The 17640-nt window shown below is 50.1% G+C and overlaps 1 protein-coding gene and 2 pseudogenes across 2 annotated transcripts in view; 2 read left to right on the top strand and 1 right to left on the bottom strand.

The window, feature by feature from the left end:
• Positions 1-17640, top strand: part of TBCE (tubulin folding cofactor E) — a 58444-nt gene that overhangs the window by 30954 nt on the left and 9850 nt on the right. For both annotated transcript variants that reach the window (XR_005650166.1, XM_039850359.1), the window contains exons 4-6: positions 9386-9571; positions 13134-13222; positions 16981-17080. Coding sequence is in view for 1 of the 2 variants with exons in the window: in XM_039850359.1 (XP_039706293.1) it covers positions 9386-9571; positions 13134-13222; positions 16981-17080 (375 nt within the window). In the remaining variant the exon portion in view is untranslated. The remainder of the gene's footprint in view (positions 1-9385; positions 9572-13133; positions 13223-16980; positions 17081-17640) is intronic.
• On the top strand, positions 1694-1809 carry LOC120592678 (uncharacterized; annotated as a pseudogene).
• LOC120592603 (guanine nucleotide-binding protein G(s) subunit alpha-like) lies at positions 7228-9202 on the bottom strand (annotated as a pseudogene).

Below are 17640 nucleotides of genomic sequence, written 5' to 3' on the forward strand. Positions count from 1 at the left end.
CCCCTCTTCCCCCTTACATATTTATTACATTATTAACCACCTTCCCAATGCTACATTCTACATCTCCGTGTCTATTCTGCTACTGTCCATTTGTACCTCTTAATCTCTTAGCCTTTTTACCCCCCAACCCCCCTCCCATCTAGCATCCCTCTAAATATTCTCTATCTGTGAGTTTATTTCTGCTTTTGTTGTTGTAGTTGATTTTGTTCTTTAGATTCCGCGTGTACTTGAAATCACGCGATATTTGTCTTTCTCTATCCGACCCATTTCGTTCAGCGCAGGACCGTCTGGGTCCATCAGGGCAGCAGCATCTCCCATCCCCTTCCTTTTCGTCTGTGTGTCCTTTCATCTGAAGTGAGTCTCTTGTAGGCAGCATGTGTAGGGATCTTGTTTTCTTATCCTTTCAGCCACTTAATTCTTTTCCATTTGAGGTACTTGCTGATGGGAATATAGTTATTACCATTCTTTATTCCTGTTTTTGATACGTGTTTTTTCTTCTTACAGTCCCTCCAACATTTCCTGTAATACTGGCTTGGTGGTGATAAATTCCTTTAGCTTTATACTTATCTGGGAAGCTCTTTATCTGTCCTTCAACTCTAAATGATAGTTTTGCTGGATAAAGTATTCTTGGTTGTAGATCCTGGGTCTTCATCACATTGAATATTTTGTGCCAGGCCCTTCTGTCCTGCATAGTTTCTTTTGAGAAATCAGTCTTATGGGTGGTCCCTTGTAGGTAACTATCTGCTTTTCTCTTGCTGCTTTTAAGATTCTCTCTTTGTATTTAACCTTTGGCATTTTAATTATGATGTGTCTTGGTGTGAGCCTCTTTGGATTCCTGGTTTTTGGGATTCTCTGAGCTTCCTGGGGTTGTATGTCCATTCCCTTCCCAGGTTAGGGAAGTTTTCTATCATGATTTCTTCAAATAGCCCTTCAACATCTTGTCTTCCTACAGGTACCCCTATGACATGGATATTTTTACCTTTAATAGTGTCCCATAAGCTCCTTAAATTATTATTATAGTCTTGACTTCTTTTTTCTTGCCATTCTTATTGAGTGTCCTTGGCTTTCCCGTCCTCTATATAGGTCATTTGATCCTCTTTTTTATTCACTTTGTTTATTTCTTTGTTTATTCCATTTCATATACTTCTCATCTCAGATAATGTGTTCTTCATTTCAGACTGGTTCCTTTTCGTAATTTCCATTTCCATTTTTATGTTTTTTATCTCTTTGTTGAAGTTCTCACTGAATTCATCTACACTTCTCAAAAGTTCATTGAGCATCTTTATCACCAGTGTTTTGAACTCTGCATCTGTTAGATTGTTTGACTCCGTTATTCCTGGATCTCTGTTCTGTTCCCTCATATGGTTTCTGCTTCTTTGCTGCCTTTCCGCGTCTGTTTCTATGCACTAAGCAAAGCTCTTAAGTCTCCTGGTCTTATTAGCGTGGATTTTTGAAGTAGCTGACCAGTGGCACAGTCCTGAGTGGGATTCAACTGCAGGCCAAATTTAGCCCCAGCCTGTGCTCCTCCGGGGCCACCTGTTAAGAGTCATCAAGCAATCCACAGGCGCTGTTGCCTCAAAAAGCCACACCAGAAACCGAGGCCATGGACATGATTCCATAGTGTAGCGATTAGCACATCTGCTTTACACGCAGAAAGTCCTGGGTTTGTGCCCCAGTGGAGCCACAGTCCATGGTCTACGACCATGCCACCCTGAAAGAGCCCGATGTCTGATCTCAGAAGCTAAGCAGGGTTGGGCCTGGTTAGTACTTGGATGGGAGACCACCTAGGAAGACCAGGTGCTGTAGGCATAAATAATAATAAACAATATTTTTAAAAAAAGTTAAAATAAACCGAGGCCAGCTGCCTCCAGTGTGAGTCTGGGCGCTGCTCTGCAAGGAACACCTGACTCCCTGAGGACACACCTGGATGTGGCTTGGGCGGGGCCCAAGTTGGGGGAGGCGGGGTTTCAGGGAATCCTCTGGGCTGAGCGACCTCTGTTATCCAGTTTGATGATGTCATGGCAATGGTGGCACTGTGTCCGCCCACTGGGAAGAGGGGCGCTCAGCAGGGAACAACAGATACCGCCGGCACTTCTGTACAGAGCGAGTCTTACCTCGGCCCTCACTCTGACAACTCAGTGGCCCCCTGTAAGTCCCTGGTGCCCCCCGTGCGCAGCTGAACCAGCCCTGGTGCTCAGAGTGAGCAGGTCCGTCACTGCGAAACTCTGCTCACGGACGTGGCCCCTTTAAGAGTCATGTGCAGCTGCCGCAGGCTCTGTCCCACTCGGCTGCTGGAGACCTGGCAGCCTCGTGTCCTCACCCCGTCCTACTTTCTGCCGTTACAGGATGATTTCTTGGATTTCTCCCTATTTTTATGGCTTGTTCATCGAGATCCCGGGTGATTTTTCCTTGCTGCTGCTCCTTGTTTCCATCACAACTTTGATTTGGTTGCCAGAGGGATGAACAGAGCCTCTGTCATCTAGGCCACTTTTCGCCACTGTGTTTATTTTCATAGGTGTTTACACTAGGGTCCTGCTCGATGCCCATGGTAGGACAGAAGTGCCACCACGTTCCCAGCAAACTCTTACTCTTCCTTCACGGTCCAGTCAGATTCTTCCAGTGTGAATCCACACTGGACCAGGGACCCTTTCATGCTACAGACCCTTTGGGGAAGCATAAAATAATATTTTTAAAATCAGAAAATAAAATCCATTGCATTACAATGGAAATTTAGTCTCATTGGAATAAACTAACAAAATATTTTAAAATTAGGATATAGTTACATATATTTTTTAATAACATTAAATAATACGATCTAACGATGGGTCTAATAACTACTGAAATTTCGAAGTGGCGATAGAATAAATGATTTCTTAATGATAGGACAGCTGTAAAATGATACACAAATATCCGATTTCTGTTGGTGACAAAGTACTATGAATACGACTGGGGTTTGTTACCTGGATTTATAATTGGAGGAGATACTGAGTTTCGATTAGAGGTTAGTGAAAATAATGATTTCCCCATCTATTTCAGTTGGTTATTGATGCATGACAAAGCACCCTAAAACTTGGGGCTTAAAACAACCATTTTATGGCTCATGATTCTTTGTCTCGGGGATCTGGGTGAGCTTAGTGGAGATGGTTGTCTTTGTTCCAAGTGACATTGGCTGGAGGATCCAAGACAGCCTTGCACACCTGGGGACTTGGCGTTGGTTGTTGACTGGCGGTAGATGCCCTGCCTGTGAAGGTCGTCTTGCCCGAAGGGGCCGGGAACGTCAAGGGTGACAGTCCCTGTGAAATCGGCCGTGTCCAGGCGAGCTGCACTGCACCGGCCTGACACATCTAGCCTGCCCTGTGGTTGTTGCCTGCGGAAGAATCTGATAGACCAGCACGTCGTGGCGCTCGACATGTTCAGCAAGGTGCTCGCACTGCCGGAGCCCCCGCTGGTGGTGGCCGCTTTCCACATCTTGTTCTTCACCGTCGTCATCTACGTCAGGCTGGCCTTTTCCGTCGCAAAGGACCCAGCTGCAGAAGCCAGGATGAAGGTGGCCTGCATCGCAGAGCAGATCTTGACCTTGGTCAGCAAGAGACTGGGTCTCTACGGTCACTTTGACAAGACCATCAGTGGGTATAAGCAGTCCTGGGGTGTGTCCACCCTCAACAGGAACACAAGGCCTTGACCGGTGACACTGCGCTGCTGTGGTCCAGGCTGGAGACAGGGCTCTGACCTGTGCGGCCGGGCGAGCGAAATGCGGAACCTGGATGCCCAGAGCCAGGAGCGGGTGCCGACGTCGGCGGTGGAAGCTGCGTGGCTGGTGGCTGGCAAGCTGAAGAAAGATATGCACTTCGAGAACGAGAAGCTCGTCTCGGGAAAGTGACAGGAGCTGGTCATCAAGACCAACCACATCCTGGCCGCTCTGTAGCCCCTGCCATTTGTCCCCAGAGCATTACACTAACAGATGGCAGGTGTGTGTATTGGGGGGGCGGGGGTGAACATCAAGGTCAGTGAATGCTGGCATCTATTTTGCAAAAGGCCTCTAAGGAGGAGAAGTCAGGCTCTGCCCTTGGCCATGTAAGAAGCTTAGTTTTTGTCCCTAAAGTGTTCTTTTAAAGAAACAAAAACCAAAAACTTAAATTCCATTAAAAATATCTTTGTTTTTTGAATAAAGAAATTTTAAATATTTGATTAGTTTTGTTCTGAAGCCTAGGTTATCTTTTTAAGCCTGTGTGCCCCTTGTTTTATACCCTTCTAATTACTAATGATTGAGTATTTTGCAAGTGTGTGTGTGTGAAAGCGTGTGTGACCAAATGAAACTGAAATCAGGACTGTGAAGAGAAACATTGGCGTTTCATGTTTTTTTACTTGTGCATGAACATTTAAGATGAAAAATTCATAATGTTTCTTGAAGTTTTCGTTCACAATTTTTAAAATGATAACCTTTACCCTTTTTTTTATTATAATCTTTTGCCCCTTTACATTTCTTAATCCGTGTTTGGAAGCGGTTAAGATTTGGTCCTCTCTCCCCTGTCGATTTGGTCTGCACGAATCCAGACGTCAGATGCCACGGCGGGGGTGCTAAGGTCTTGCTCTTCACTTCGCCCAGGCTGGGTCACATTAGACCCTTTGCGCCCACAGCCAGCACGTGGCAGAGGGCGTCCTTTGACTTTCCACAAACTGAGAAGCATTATGTTCGTGGAGGCAAAGCCACTGTGCCTCGATGGTCAGGTGGACACATCCAACCTTGCATAATGCGGCAGGTGTTTTCTGGGAGGGGTGAGCGTGCTAGATTGTCTCAACAATGGCTGCAAATAATTCCCGTTCTGATTCATACACGTGGCTTCTCCTGTCAAGAGGCAGAGGCTCCTTCTCCTCCCCCTGAATCTAGAAGGCCTGGGGCGGACTTTGACAAGTGGCAGAAGTGATGTCAGGTCAGTTCTGGGACTAGGCTCTAAGAGGCCGTGCGGGTTCTGGTTTTACTCTCTCGCAAGCCTGTCACCACGTGAGAATCCTAAATACCCTGCTGGGAAGAGAGGCCAGAGTCCCTAGCTGGTCCAGCCACCCAGGAGTCTGAGGGAGCCATCGTGGGTGGGTCAGCCTCAGGCAGCCCCCTGCTGGCTGCAGCCACACGATGTCGCCAGCAGACACCATGTGAAACAGCAGATCAACTCAGCTGAGCCCAGCTCACCCGCAGAATTGTGAGAAATAACAAATCACTGTTTTAAGCCCCTATACTTTGGGGTGGTTTTTAGGTAGCAGTAGATAGGGGAGGTTGTGTGTGACTTTACCTGCCATGTGTTTATAATGGTATCTTCTCTTAGCAAAATTGTACCTATGCGTATGACGAGATGATGTTGCCATCAATGGTGACAGGATCGCTACAGGGGCCCATCTGAACAAGTACAGGAGCCACTGCCTACATTTAGAGAGTATGGCCTCCGGGTTCTCTCAGTATTTCCAATTGGCGGGTTTATTCTTAATAGTATGTTAGATACAGTAACTGTGTATCTTATGCCAGACAATATAGTGATGGTTTATATTTTATTATGGTTTGTTTAATCCTTGTAAATATTATAGATGAGGAAACTTAGGCTGAGAATGTAAATTCAGTTGCCTGAGGTCACACAGCTGTTAGTCATAGAGCCAGGAACTGACCCAGCTTTTGCTGTACTCCACCCACGTGCTGACCCCACCCCCATCTCTCTCCCCACCCATCCTAGGACTGGCTATATACGTTAACGAGGATTTTAATTTAAAGAATGCGTTTAATTTACCAAAGTAAGCCATTGGTCTGTGTCTGTAAGCCAGGGTAGCCGCATGGGACAGGATCGCACGCTAGTAGTCAGGAATCCACGATTTTTGGTCTTGGTGGTGATGCCTCTGTACTGGTGGACCCCAGTGTCCCCAGTAGCCAGACTGAAACAGGATGGGTTAGATCAGTGTTCCTTAAGGCGGGGACAGGGGGCCCACCTACATCAGCATCCCCTGAACATTGTTTTAAACAGCAGATTCCTGGCCCCTCACCCCCGGGGTGGGGTCCAATTAGCTTCCAGGTAACTTTCTGCTTCTAGGTTAAGTTTGAGAAGCCCTGGACCAGATGTCTCTTAGGCAGACCACTCTGAGCTCTTAAAAAATAATTCTAACTACGTTTAATCTCTTTAGCCGAGAGATAATTGTGTTTGTTAAAACAGAACGGTGGGGTTTACAGTAGGAGCCTTTCCGAGAGTTAAAACGAAGTATTTCCGAGGCTGCTTCCGGTAGCCAGTGATGCTCTGAGATCACAGCAGACTCAGAACTTGCTTCTGCTGCTGCAACAGAATCTAATTTCCTGCATTGTCGATTCCCCGCTCCACTGGGCTGTTTTCGTCAGTATGCGAGTTCGTTCCGTTCTGTCTTAAATTGACCCCTTTCAGTCCCCAGCTGCCTTCAGCTGCTGTCCCTGCTCCCGTCCACTGGCAGTGACGCTGGTCAGGACCAGCGGAGTCTGTGCTCCCTGCGGTCCCACCCTGTGGGGCCGACCACGCCCGCGGTCACCCGTTGGTCCGGTCAGGGCCCAGCTTCCGGTTTCGTAGCGCCGGACACAGTTGTCCACTTACTTCTCTGGCTTCCAGGACACCACGCTCGGGGATTCCGATAGTCTCTGGGGCACTTCTTACCTCCGTCACTTCTAACTTTGGGGATCACAAGTTCCTTTCGCAATCTGGTGATCTCTATGGACCCGCTTCCCAGAAAAATGTGTATTTGTTTATATTGGCAAAATTTATCATCGGTAGTAGTTTTCATCCTTTTTAGTTATGGCGACTTCTAGGAAGGTCCGATTTCCTTCCGCCCACATTTAAATTTTATTTTGATTTTTTTAATGCTGCACAAGACAAAATTTATTTCATTTATGTCTGTTTGCTGCTGTTATTTCGTTTACTTAGGGAACTTGTGTGGCCTGTTTTTTCTTCTTTCTGCAGGCCGACTTAAGCTTTCTAAATTTGGAATATTTAAGCAAGCCGCAGAGGAAAAGGGGGTGGCAGAGTCCCTGGCGGGTGGGGAAAGGTTGCTTTTGTTAACCACGCCCTGTGGTGGGTGATCAACTGCGTGTGCAGTTACATTTCCCTTTGAATTAGCTGTGCGGAAGGCAGTCATTGAACGTGGGGTTCGCGCAGAGCCCCGCGTGCTGACGTCACGGCAGTCGTTGGTCTCGGCGGCCGGCGCGCGGGTTCAGGCGCCCCCGGCGGGTCACGCGTGGCCCCCTCGGGGCGGGGAGTCGCCTCCGCAGGAGTGGGTGGCAGCGCCTCCTGGAAGCCGTCCTCGGGCTGCCCCCCAGGGAGCAGGGGCGCAGGGGCGCAGCCACCTGTCCCAGATGCTCTCCACCAGCTTCGCAGCCTCCTGCAGCCGGTCGGTCCGGTCGTCCTCCCGCACGACCTCGTCGTGGCTGCTGCTGGCCGCCACCAAGCGATGGCGGTCACATCGTCGAAGCCTCGGATCCTCGGCGGCGTTCGTCGCGCCGGCCGCCCACGTCGAACGTGACTTTGTCCACCTGGCACTTCGTCTCAGAGACCCCAGAAGTTGGGACGCGGCAGCGGAGCAGGTGCTGGTCGCTGGGCAGGCGGTCAGCCTGCTCGGTGGCACCCGTCTGGTCCCGGGAGTGCTGGGCGCGGAGCCGGCGCGCGCTCCCCGGGGTGGGAGGAAAGTCGAGTCCGCCCGGATCCGGTTCTCGGGGTCGGCCCGCCGCACGGGGGCCACCAGCCTGCTCGTGGCAGCCACCGCGGTTTCAGTGGCCACCTCCAGGTTGTTTTCGATGTCCTGCACGGGGTGGCCGCCTCGCTACCATCATCGGCGCTCCTTGCCGCCTTTGGGTCCTCTCCATTAAACCATGCAGGATCCTCGTTCGCGTCGCAGTGCTGCTTTGACCAGAGTCGCCAGCACCTTCTGCCCACGCAGCTCTCTAAAGCCCCACGCCTCTGCTTGCCCCTCGGAGCAGAAAGAGGCGATGGGGAAAGGGGACAGTCCGTCTGCCGGGCTCCCAGCCTCAGACTCCGCAGTCCAAGACCCTGGAGCGGCGCCGCTGGGCCTCTCCCCGGCAGAGGAGACAGGACACCCAGGCGAGCCAAGGGCCGATCTTTTTAAGAGTGAAAGGTTGTCAGCCGAAATAATGTTCCTGATACAATTTTGGGGAGTTCATGTATTTCATCATTTATTCTCTATAGTTATCAAATGGTGTTAACATTTTCAGCTGTTGTATAGGGCGCACTTAGATTGCCCTGAAAATAAAGTGTCATTGTCGTGATGTCATGCCGAATGCTGATATTTAGTGGGTCTGAAGACCTGTTTTGAATCTCTTGGAAAGTCTGGCAGACTGGTCATTATGTATAGCAATATAATTAATATTTCTGTTAAATTCTCCTAGAGATTATTAAAAATTGCTATAAAACCTGAATACAAATTGTGGTAAAATATCCTGCATTTCTGTAGAATTGTTTCCACCCATCCCGTGTTTAAAATATATTTAGTTCAAATTTAAGTTGTCATTTAAAAGATGCTGTGCATAGTCCTTTTACCCACAAATGTTTTCCTTTCTTTGTACCCTTGTCCAATCTCTTATCTCTCTGTAAATAGGATTCCTCTCTAGTCGTATCATGTACAACTTGGTTCAATTTTTAGAAATCTCAGCGTTTTGTGAGTAATTTTATTACGTGTTTCAGCTAGAATTTTTTAGTGACTATCTGGTTTACTTAATAGTTTCTCTCCAGCTGGGCATATTTATGGGTTCGAGAGTCCCTCAATTACAAATAAATGCTATTATGCAGAATCTTTGTAAATGCAGATTTCTTTTTATTTTTTAATAATTGCCTGCTGACAGATTTCCAGGAGTATGTTTGTACAGTCAAAAATAAACCAAACCTTGCAGTCTTTAAGGTGTTAAGATTTTTCTTTATTTTTGCGTTTTCTGAAAAACAGTCTATTTGAATTTGCATTTCTTAATCATTAGCAAGGTATAACTGCCCCCCATTGGCTTAATACTTCTGTTGACTCTTAAGTGGCTTGTTTTGTGTCTGTTTAATCTCTTGGGGTCTCACATGCTTCCAGAAGCTCAGCCCTTTGTGACCGATCATATCAATCACATACTTTTTTTTAGCATGTTGTTTCCTTTTATGCTGATTTTGGTTTTTCCAGCATGCAGAAAATTTTGAATACCTTCAGAATACTGCATCTATCGCTATTCTTAGTGGAGTTTTTTCTCTTTAAAATTGTATATTTTATTTGCTAATGGATTTGTAAACAGATTTATATAAATCTGGCAGAGTGACAGTTTATAATGGATTTTTGCGTGTGTCATCTTTTTAAATGTCCCCACGGATGATGTTTTCTATGTTCCATTTTTCTCCTTTTCCAGGCACCCAACAGGAGGATCCTTTATCCGTCCAAACAAAGCAAATTTTGGAGTAGATTTTCTTACTGCACTTAAGAACCGTTATGCGTTAGAAGAGGAAGCAGAAGCAGCTGGGAAAGAACATCTTGTTACAATTGGAAATAAACCCGTGGAAACTGTTGGTTTTGATTCTATTATAAAACAGCAAAGGTAAGTGGAATCGATAATGGTAGGCGGATTGGAATTAAAGTATCGATTTGCCCATTATTGGCAATTATACCATGCTGTCTTGTATTGACTACTTATTAAGTAACTAAGGTTGACATTTTGGTCCTTTTCCATTTCATGGTGACACTTCCATCTGGTTGATGTCAGAACTGAAACAAGTCTAAATTGTCACCTGTGCTGCGTAGCATGCTGGTGCCACCTAGGGTCCAGTCATTCCCATCATCTGGTGCACCCTCGTATTTTCTGGGGTGCTTTTGAGACATATAGACTCCTGGGTGCCATCCCAGACCTCCTGAGTCAGGACACCCTGGGCACTTGATTTTAAGAAGCACCCCAGTTATGTGGCAGTCGGAGGGGCACGAAATAGTGTCTTAAAACTGCTGAGTCTGAACAGCCTTTGTTCTCTGAAACTGCGTCCACTGACTCCCGAGAGGCCCACTGCGCGCTCTGATGAACTGAATCAGAGTGGAAGCTGATGTCCTCACAGAAACACAGGCGCCGGACACCCTTCCAGGTTACACAGGTTTAGTGGTCAGTGCAGCGCTTTGACCCTGACCCGGATGAGGCGTCCTAGTAGTGACCCCTGGTGGACACTCTGGAGAGTAGATTTGCAGCTGCTCGGCTCAGGCCTGCGATCTTTTAATCTCAAGGAAAAGAATTAAACTGATTTTGTTCACAGTAAATTTCTTTGCTATCTTTTTGGTGCTGTCATTGTTATTATTGAGAATTAACATCATACAGAATTTAAAGAGCACATGGGGACAATGTTGAATAAATTCGTGTTCTTATGAAATTGAATTTTGCTTACATTGTAACATTTAACTTTATTTTACGTAGTGTGATAGAATAAAAATAAATTTCTTAATAGCTCTGCTTCTTAACAGGGATAACCAGTTTTTAAAAAAACCTCAAATCACGATTTTAAAAAACACGTCGATTGTTAATTGCAAAACAATATGCATTTATTTTGAAAATTTAGACAATATAAATTCAACAAAAGGAAGTCACAACTGATGACGCCGCCGAGATATGACAATCACGAATGGCTTTTGCTGTTTATCCTACTGATTTATGTGATTTAAAGAACTGCGCTTCATAGAGTTATTTTTCCCATTTAAGATGCAAGTATTTAAATATCTTTTACCTCAAAAGAGACACTTTTCTTCTTGGTTAATCTCTTTAGACTGCCCGGGGCCCTGCGAATATTACCGACACATTGCAAACAGATTTTGCCCCTCGTTTAGAAACAACTGCGTAACTCATGAATTTTTCTGGTGAATGACTGCATTATTTGAGTGTTCAGTAATTAGCTAGTGTCTTTCTTGGAAAGGACCCAAAGCTGGGTTCACGTGTCAGCTGAGCTGCTCTGACACCAGGTGACTTATCGGCCCTGAGCTGGCAGAGCTGCTGCTGTAACAAGGGAGACGTGGGGAGAGCAGAGGTCGTCCTCGTCTTTATTCGGGATGGAAACGGTGAGCCGGTCATCGTATGATCTCCTTAGTGATATCCAGCTGGCCAGCTTTGAGTTCTAGCACTAAGAATAAAGGAATCAAGTGGGAGCCCTTAGGCGTGAGTTCTGTTGCAGGTGGCTTTGGCTCTGGGCTGCGAGGTCTGTATGGAGACTCGAGTCCCTTTGTTCCAGTTTCCCGGCACCGCAGGCAGCGAACTCTCTGGGGCCCAGCGGAGTATTTTCAATGTCAGAGGGAAACGGTGACATCTGTCGGACACGGCGCAAACTACTAGTTTGAGGCAGTTCCCAGTTTCCTGGTCCTGTGATTCCTTTCAGGGGCGGCCCATGGCCCATCCCTGCGAAGCCAGGTTTGGCAATTGCTGCGATAAAAAGCAGGTACCTCCCGAAAACCGTTCAGGACGGAGAGTGGAGGTGGGGGTGTCCCGTCCGGTCGGTCCCTGAGATCAGGGAGCCGCACTGCCCAGCAGACCCTGAGTTGATAGGATGTGAATCCTCAGTTGTTTGGCCCCAACCACTCACTAAACATAACGGTTAGTTATTCCTTTAGGCTTTGGCACCGTGGAAAACTCACCGGAACACCAGGGGCCCCATGAGCTGAGAAAGTTGGGGAGCCTCTGCCCGAGAGCCTCGCTGCTGCCCATCTCCCTAGTTTCTGACGATGGCGATCGCTCGTGCCTTGCATTGTCTCTTAGTGTTTTACCCAAAGATTGTCAGCTTTATGTTTATTTTTATAAGTGCTTATGAAATAACTTACTAGATGTCAGGCAGTAGTCTGAGAATTTCACAAATACTAACGCACTCAATTATTGCATTTTAAAAAATTGTAAAATACACAAACAGAATTTACCACCTTAGCCATTTTTAAATGTACAGTTCAGTGGCATTAAGCATAGTCACAATGTCATGCAGCCATCAATCATCACTATCCATCCGGAGAACGTTTTCATCTTCCCAGACTTAAGCTCTCTGCCCATTCAACAACTCCCCACCCGCCCCCCCGCAGCCCCTGGCACCCAGGCATCTACTTTCTGTCTCTATGAATGTGACTCCTCGAGGTGCCTGTATAAGAATCACAGCGTTTGTCCTTTGGTAACTGACTTATTTCACCCAAGCATAATGTCCTCGAGGTTCACCCATGTTGCAGCCTGTGTCACACTGTTCTTCCTTTTTAAGGCTGCATAATATTCCATTGTATGTCTAGACCACAGTCATCCATTGACAGATGCTTGGGTTGCTTCCACACTTTGGCTGTTGTTAGTGATGCTGCTATGAACATGGGTGCGCATCGTAGCATTTTAAACAACTGGACTCTGCCACGAAGAGAGGTTAACTCACCCATGGCCAAAGGAGCTGGTGGACTTGGGGTTTGAACCCGGCAGTCGGGCTCCAGACTCTGTGTAGACACGTAGACGCTGGAACACGTGGGCTCTTTTAATGATTAGAAAACACAGATTCTCCGCACTGAAAAAGTGGGTATCTAGTAGCTGACTCCCTAGGGAGACTGAGCGCAAGAAGTATGCACCAGTGTTTACTTCAGCACTGTTGGGAATAATCTAAATGTCAGCAGAGGAGTAAATGAATTAGTTGTCACCTGTTCAGATAGTAAACTATAAGATGCGAAACGAATGTTCTAGGGTACGTGTGTCGATGTAGCTAAATCTCACTGCCGAGCAATATAGAAAAGTAGTTTGCAGGAGGAAATGTACAAGTATCATACCCTTTCTATTGTTTTATAATGTTCAAAAATGCCGTAATTGTTTAGGGATGTGGAATATATAGTAAAGCTCTTAAGAAACGTGTAGGAGTGAGCAGACACCGAGAGCAGCGTGCCGGGCCCCGCGGAGGAGGTCGGCGTGCCGCGGGAAGGGGCGCCAAGGACTGGTCGTGTTCGCAGCGTCCGCGAGGCGCTCTCTCTGTTCAGTAATGCTTTATTTCTCACGTCGGGTGGTAGGTACTAGTATTTGTTATTTTTGGTACCTTGTTACGTGTCTGAAATGCTTTCTGATTTTTTAAAGGGCCAGCGGAAAGCGTGCGTGTTTATGCATACGTGTGAACTATGTGTTTTTCATGCAGTCAGCTGAGCAAGTTGCAAGAAGTTTCTTTGCGGAACTGTGCAGTGAATTGCGCTGGTGACAAAGGAGGCATTGCCGAAGCGTGTCCGAGTATCCTTTTCCGTGATGACTCATGACTGGACTCTGACTGTGGGTGGACACTCGTGCCAGACACCGCTGTCGCCTACCCAGTGTCCACTGTCACCTAGGGCAGTCACCGCCCAGACACATTATTTCCCTTCCCAGGCCCCTTTGCTTTCAGGTGAGTCAGTAACTCACCCTGGCCAGAGAGATGTCCAGTGGAAGTTTCTGGATGGGGATTCTTAAAAGGGGACAGACGGGGTTGGCACCTGCCTTCTTCCCATTGCCTGTACCTCCCTCTAGCCTGGAGAGCAGACAGACAACACCGGCTGGGCAGCGGGAAGTGTGAAGAAAGCGTCCGGTACGGGCTGGGAGAATGGGGGAGGGGGGCAAGTCGTGGCCGGTGTCCTGAGGCCCCCGCACGGCGCTGGGCTGCCTCGCTGTGCGACGGGAACCCTTCCCTTCGTACCGTTCTCGTGCAGCCCAGTGCAGTCACGTGAAAATAACTCAGAACAGCTCGTGCTAAAGTTCGTGATCTCTCTTCTCTGCCTTCCAAGTTGTTTTCCTCATGTGTTGTTTTTATGTCCACAAGCAAAAATAAGCTTTTAAAAAATTCCTAGTGGCATCAAATAGACTTTCTCTAACTTTGAAAGGTCTTGTCCCAATTCTGTAAGCCTGCTTCATCTCTACATAATTTACGTCAGAGACAGCGGCTTGGGATCCGTTTTCCCTGAGTGGAGACACGGCAGGTGGGTAGCTCTCTAGCAGTGTTTCCAGCCACCTGACAGTCCATACCTTGTGGTGACAGGAATTAGAGCAGAGCTGCCCGCCGGCGTGTCTCAGGTGTCATCCGCTAGCCTTGGGGCCTGTGGGACCCCTGGGGTCTGTGGGCAGTGGGGGGGTCTGGATTCCCCTCCAGGCCCAGTGTGCAGACAGCAAAGCTGGTCCCTCTGCAGGCGGGGCGGAGTTGGGGGTACAGCTCGGTGGGGCCTCAGTGCACATAGAGGTGTCCGGAGCATGCACCACCGCCTGGCTGCTTCTGAACCGGTTCAGACTGGGGATTGGGTGGTTTCAGGCTCCTTTTCAACAGTCAGGAAAGTTCTGGGTGGGCGATGGCTTAGGGAATGTAGGCTGTTTGGTGGCTGGGCATTGTCAGCCGTGTAGGGACAGTCAGCATCTTTCCAGTGCAGACTGCTCTTTCAGGGAGAAATGTCCCCCAAGACGAAGAACCGAGGTTTGCTGGGAAGTGAAGGCCCAGCTGACGTGCGCAGATTCAGTGACTTCCGCGGCTCCAGATGGAAGGCCTGTCGGGTGTGACCCAGTCCTTGGGGTGCACCCCGAGGTCATTCCCGGGCAGAGACGCAGGGCGGCTGGAGAGCGCAGCAGGTCAAGAGCTGCTCTGGGGACGAGGGGTCGGCCCCTGCTTCACCGGCTGGCCCTGGCTCAGGCGACACATCTTGGGAGCAGGAGCTGCGGGTACTGTGCACGTGCGTGTCCGCCGCGCGGGTGGCTCCTCGGGCTGCAGAGCGCGGGTGGCCTGTGCGCTGCTCTGGCCAGGATGTCGTCTAACTCCGCGGGGCAGGTGCCCGGGGGCAGTTACCGCGCTCCAGCCCCGCGTCAGCAGCCCGATGGCCCGGGCGGCGACCGCGACGTGCGGGGAGCGCGAGAGCTGAGCCAGGACCCGCTTTTCTCCGCTGTCTCCGCCTCGCGTCGTGGCGGAGCCCGGGCAGGACCTGAGCTGCGGCGCCCCCGGGTCCTCGGCCGCGCTCGCACCGCCCGGGCCTGGGCTCTTCTCGAGCCTCCTCTGGGTCAGGAGCCGGCGAGCTTCTCCTTAAGGGGCCAGAGGAGAACCAGGCCTGTGGCCGTCGCGTGGGCACTGGCTGGCCGCCCGCCGTGCCTGGTTCACCCCGGGGGAAGCCGAGCTCCCGCCCTCCTCCCCAGCTCCCCGCTCGGCCTCGCGCCCCCTTCCCAGCCCGCCCCGGGCTCGCGTGCGGCGGCTGTGCGGGGAAGCCGCGCTCTCCGCCTCCTCTGTGCCCGAAGACTCGGTCGCATCCCGGGTCTAGGAAAGGGGACCTCGGCTTGAGGCCGGCGTGGGCGTCAACCCACACTCTTCCCCGGGTTTCCCTCCGTGAAAAGGAAGATGACAGCACCTAGCAGAGCACCGTGCTGGTGCTGGTGATCCTCGTCCTCGTCGTCATCATCATCGTCCTCGTCGTCATCCCGTCGTGGCCCGCCCCCGCTCGCCGGCCTGGTCCCCCCAGTCCCCTCTGCTGAAGGCTGGGAGCCTGGCGACCTGTTTACCCTTCCCGCTCAGTCTGACTCCGCCTGACCCTCTACCCAGACCTCTCCCCCTCCACACCCGTCTCTCCGGCTGTGCGTTTGACACCCAGGCGCCTAAACGGTCATCTCAGATTTAACACATTTGGGACCTTAAGACCCTGAGAACCTGCTCCATCCTCTGGTCCTTGCGTCTTGCAAACGGCAGCTCCCGTGGCCCAGACCGGAAACCTCGCCATGATTCTGACTTTTCCCTTCTCCCACCTCTCGCAGACCCGTGGGCGGCCAGGCAGTTCCACTGTCTGATTAGGGTCCAGACCCGGCATCCCCTCCGGTGCTCCTGCTGAGCCCAGGGACCTCCTGACGCGTCTGCTCTGTCTGCTCCCTGCGGGCTGCTGCTGCCTGTCGCGTCAGCACCACAGCAGGGCGACCTCTGCAGGACCAGGTCAGAGCACAGCACGGTCCTCCCATTCTGGCAGAGACCACCGCGGCCTGAAGTAGCCCGCGAGCCCTTTTGCGATCGGGCCTGGCCGCTGTGCTTTTGGGACCTCATCCCAGCACCCTGGCCCTCGGCCCCAGGAACAGCAGAGCTTGCTGTCCCTGTCATGGGCCAGCCTTCTAACCTCAGGGCCTCCTCTCGTATCGTTCCCTCTGCCCGGACGCTGTGCTCCAGGATGGCAGCCCCTCACTTCCCTTAGTTCTCCGCTCAGAGCACCCTGGGACAGAAAGCGGCCTTCCCACCGCCTCTCCTGCGCGCCCCGCTCGCTGCTGAGCACAGGTCTGGATCTGGCGGCCGGGGGTGCTCGGGGGTGCTAATCGATTAGCCCCCCACCCGCACTGAGACTTGTGTACTGCCACGCTCCGTGCGCCCGGCAGCCACTTGCGGAATAGACGAGTCATTCCCAGACAGCAGTGTGCGCGCTCTGGCTGGCGCGGTCCTTGTCCAGGCTTCCTGTCCTCGCGCTCTGCCTGGGGGCTCCGCTGAGCTGTGCCCCTCCAGGATGGCCCTGCCACGGCCCTACCAGTTTCACATCTCTGAGTCCCTGTTCCAGCGCCAGTGAGTGTCACGCCAACTGCACCCGTCTGCGGGAGACCCAGGTCACTCAGCGCTGTCCACATTTGTGCAGGCTCACTGCTGTCTCTCCTGCAGATGCCACCAGTGGTGTGGGGGTTCCTGTGGTGCAGAGGGTTCGGGCGCACTGTCGGAAGGCACGTGGGCCTGCGGTGAGGCCACCGCTGCTGGCAGTGCCCGGGCAGCGCGTGCTGGGAGGGCCAGCTCTGGTTGTCTTTTTGCTGGATAAGGCGAGACATTTGGTTCTCATTCCTTTGAATGAGGTGTCTGTCTCAAAGTGAACTGTAGTTAATGAATAGCTGGATGATTTTAAAAGGTAGAAGTAATATGTACAGAAGAAAAGGCGTCACTGAAAAAGATCCCGGGCTCCAGAATTAAGAGGTGATTCGTTTGTCTTTCGTGAATTTTTCTGTTACTGTTTCTTAACACGTGCTTTTAGATATCAGAAATTTGGATTTGTCAAAAAACCTGCTGTCATTATGGGACGACGTCACAGATATCGCTGATCAGCTCGGACACCTAGAGGTCCTTAATCTCAGGTAGGGACTCGGGCGCCGGATCGTCACGTGACCTAAAACTCCTGCGCTCTCCTCGCCCGTCCCGGCACCTGCGTGGGAATGAGGTGGGCGGGACGGCTTAGTCAGATTTATCTAAGCTTAATTTATTCTTTCACGTTCTTTGATTAACATACTTGTTCAAATGGTCACATGAGGTGATTCATTAATGGGGAACGTGTTTTACTTTTGATTGAGTGGAGCGTGGAGTAGGTCGACCTCCTGAACTGAGTGAGAGGCGATGCTTCTGGAGCCTGACTGTAAAATCTGGAAGATGGCCCAGCGGGGGGTGGTGGCGGTTAAGAGAGATGACATTAGAAGCGCTTGTTCATCCTGAAGCTTCTAGCATTTAACTGCGTTAGGGATGAGTAATTTCATTGGAATCCTCTGTAATTCAGGTCTGATTAGGATTTTTCACTAATCTACATATTTTACTCATTTTCCAGGCCTTCTCAAATATTTGACTAGTTTTAATCTCAGAACCTAACTTTCCAAGAGCTTTCAAACTTGAGCCAGTTTTACGGACACAGGTGAGCTGTACCTGG

This window comes from Pteropus medius, unplaced genomic scaffold (assembly GCF_902729225.1).
Source record: "Pteropus medius unplaced genomic scaffold, Ma_sr-lr_union100, whole genome shotgun sequence".
Taxonomy (NCBI): Eukaryota; Metazoa; Chordata; class Mammalia; order Chiroptera; family Pteropodidae; genus Pteropus; species Pteropus medius.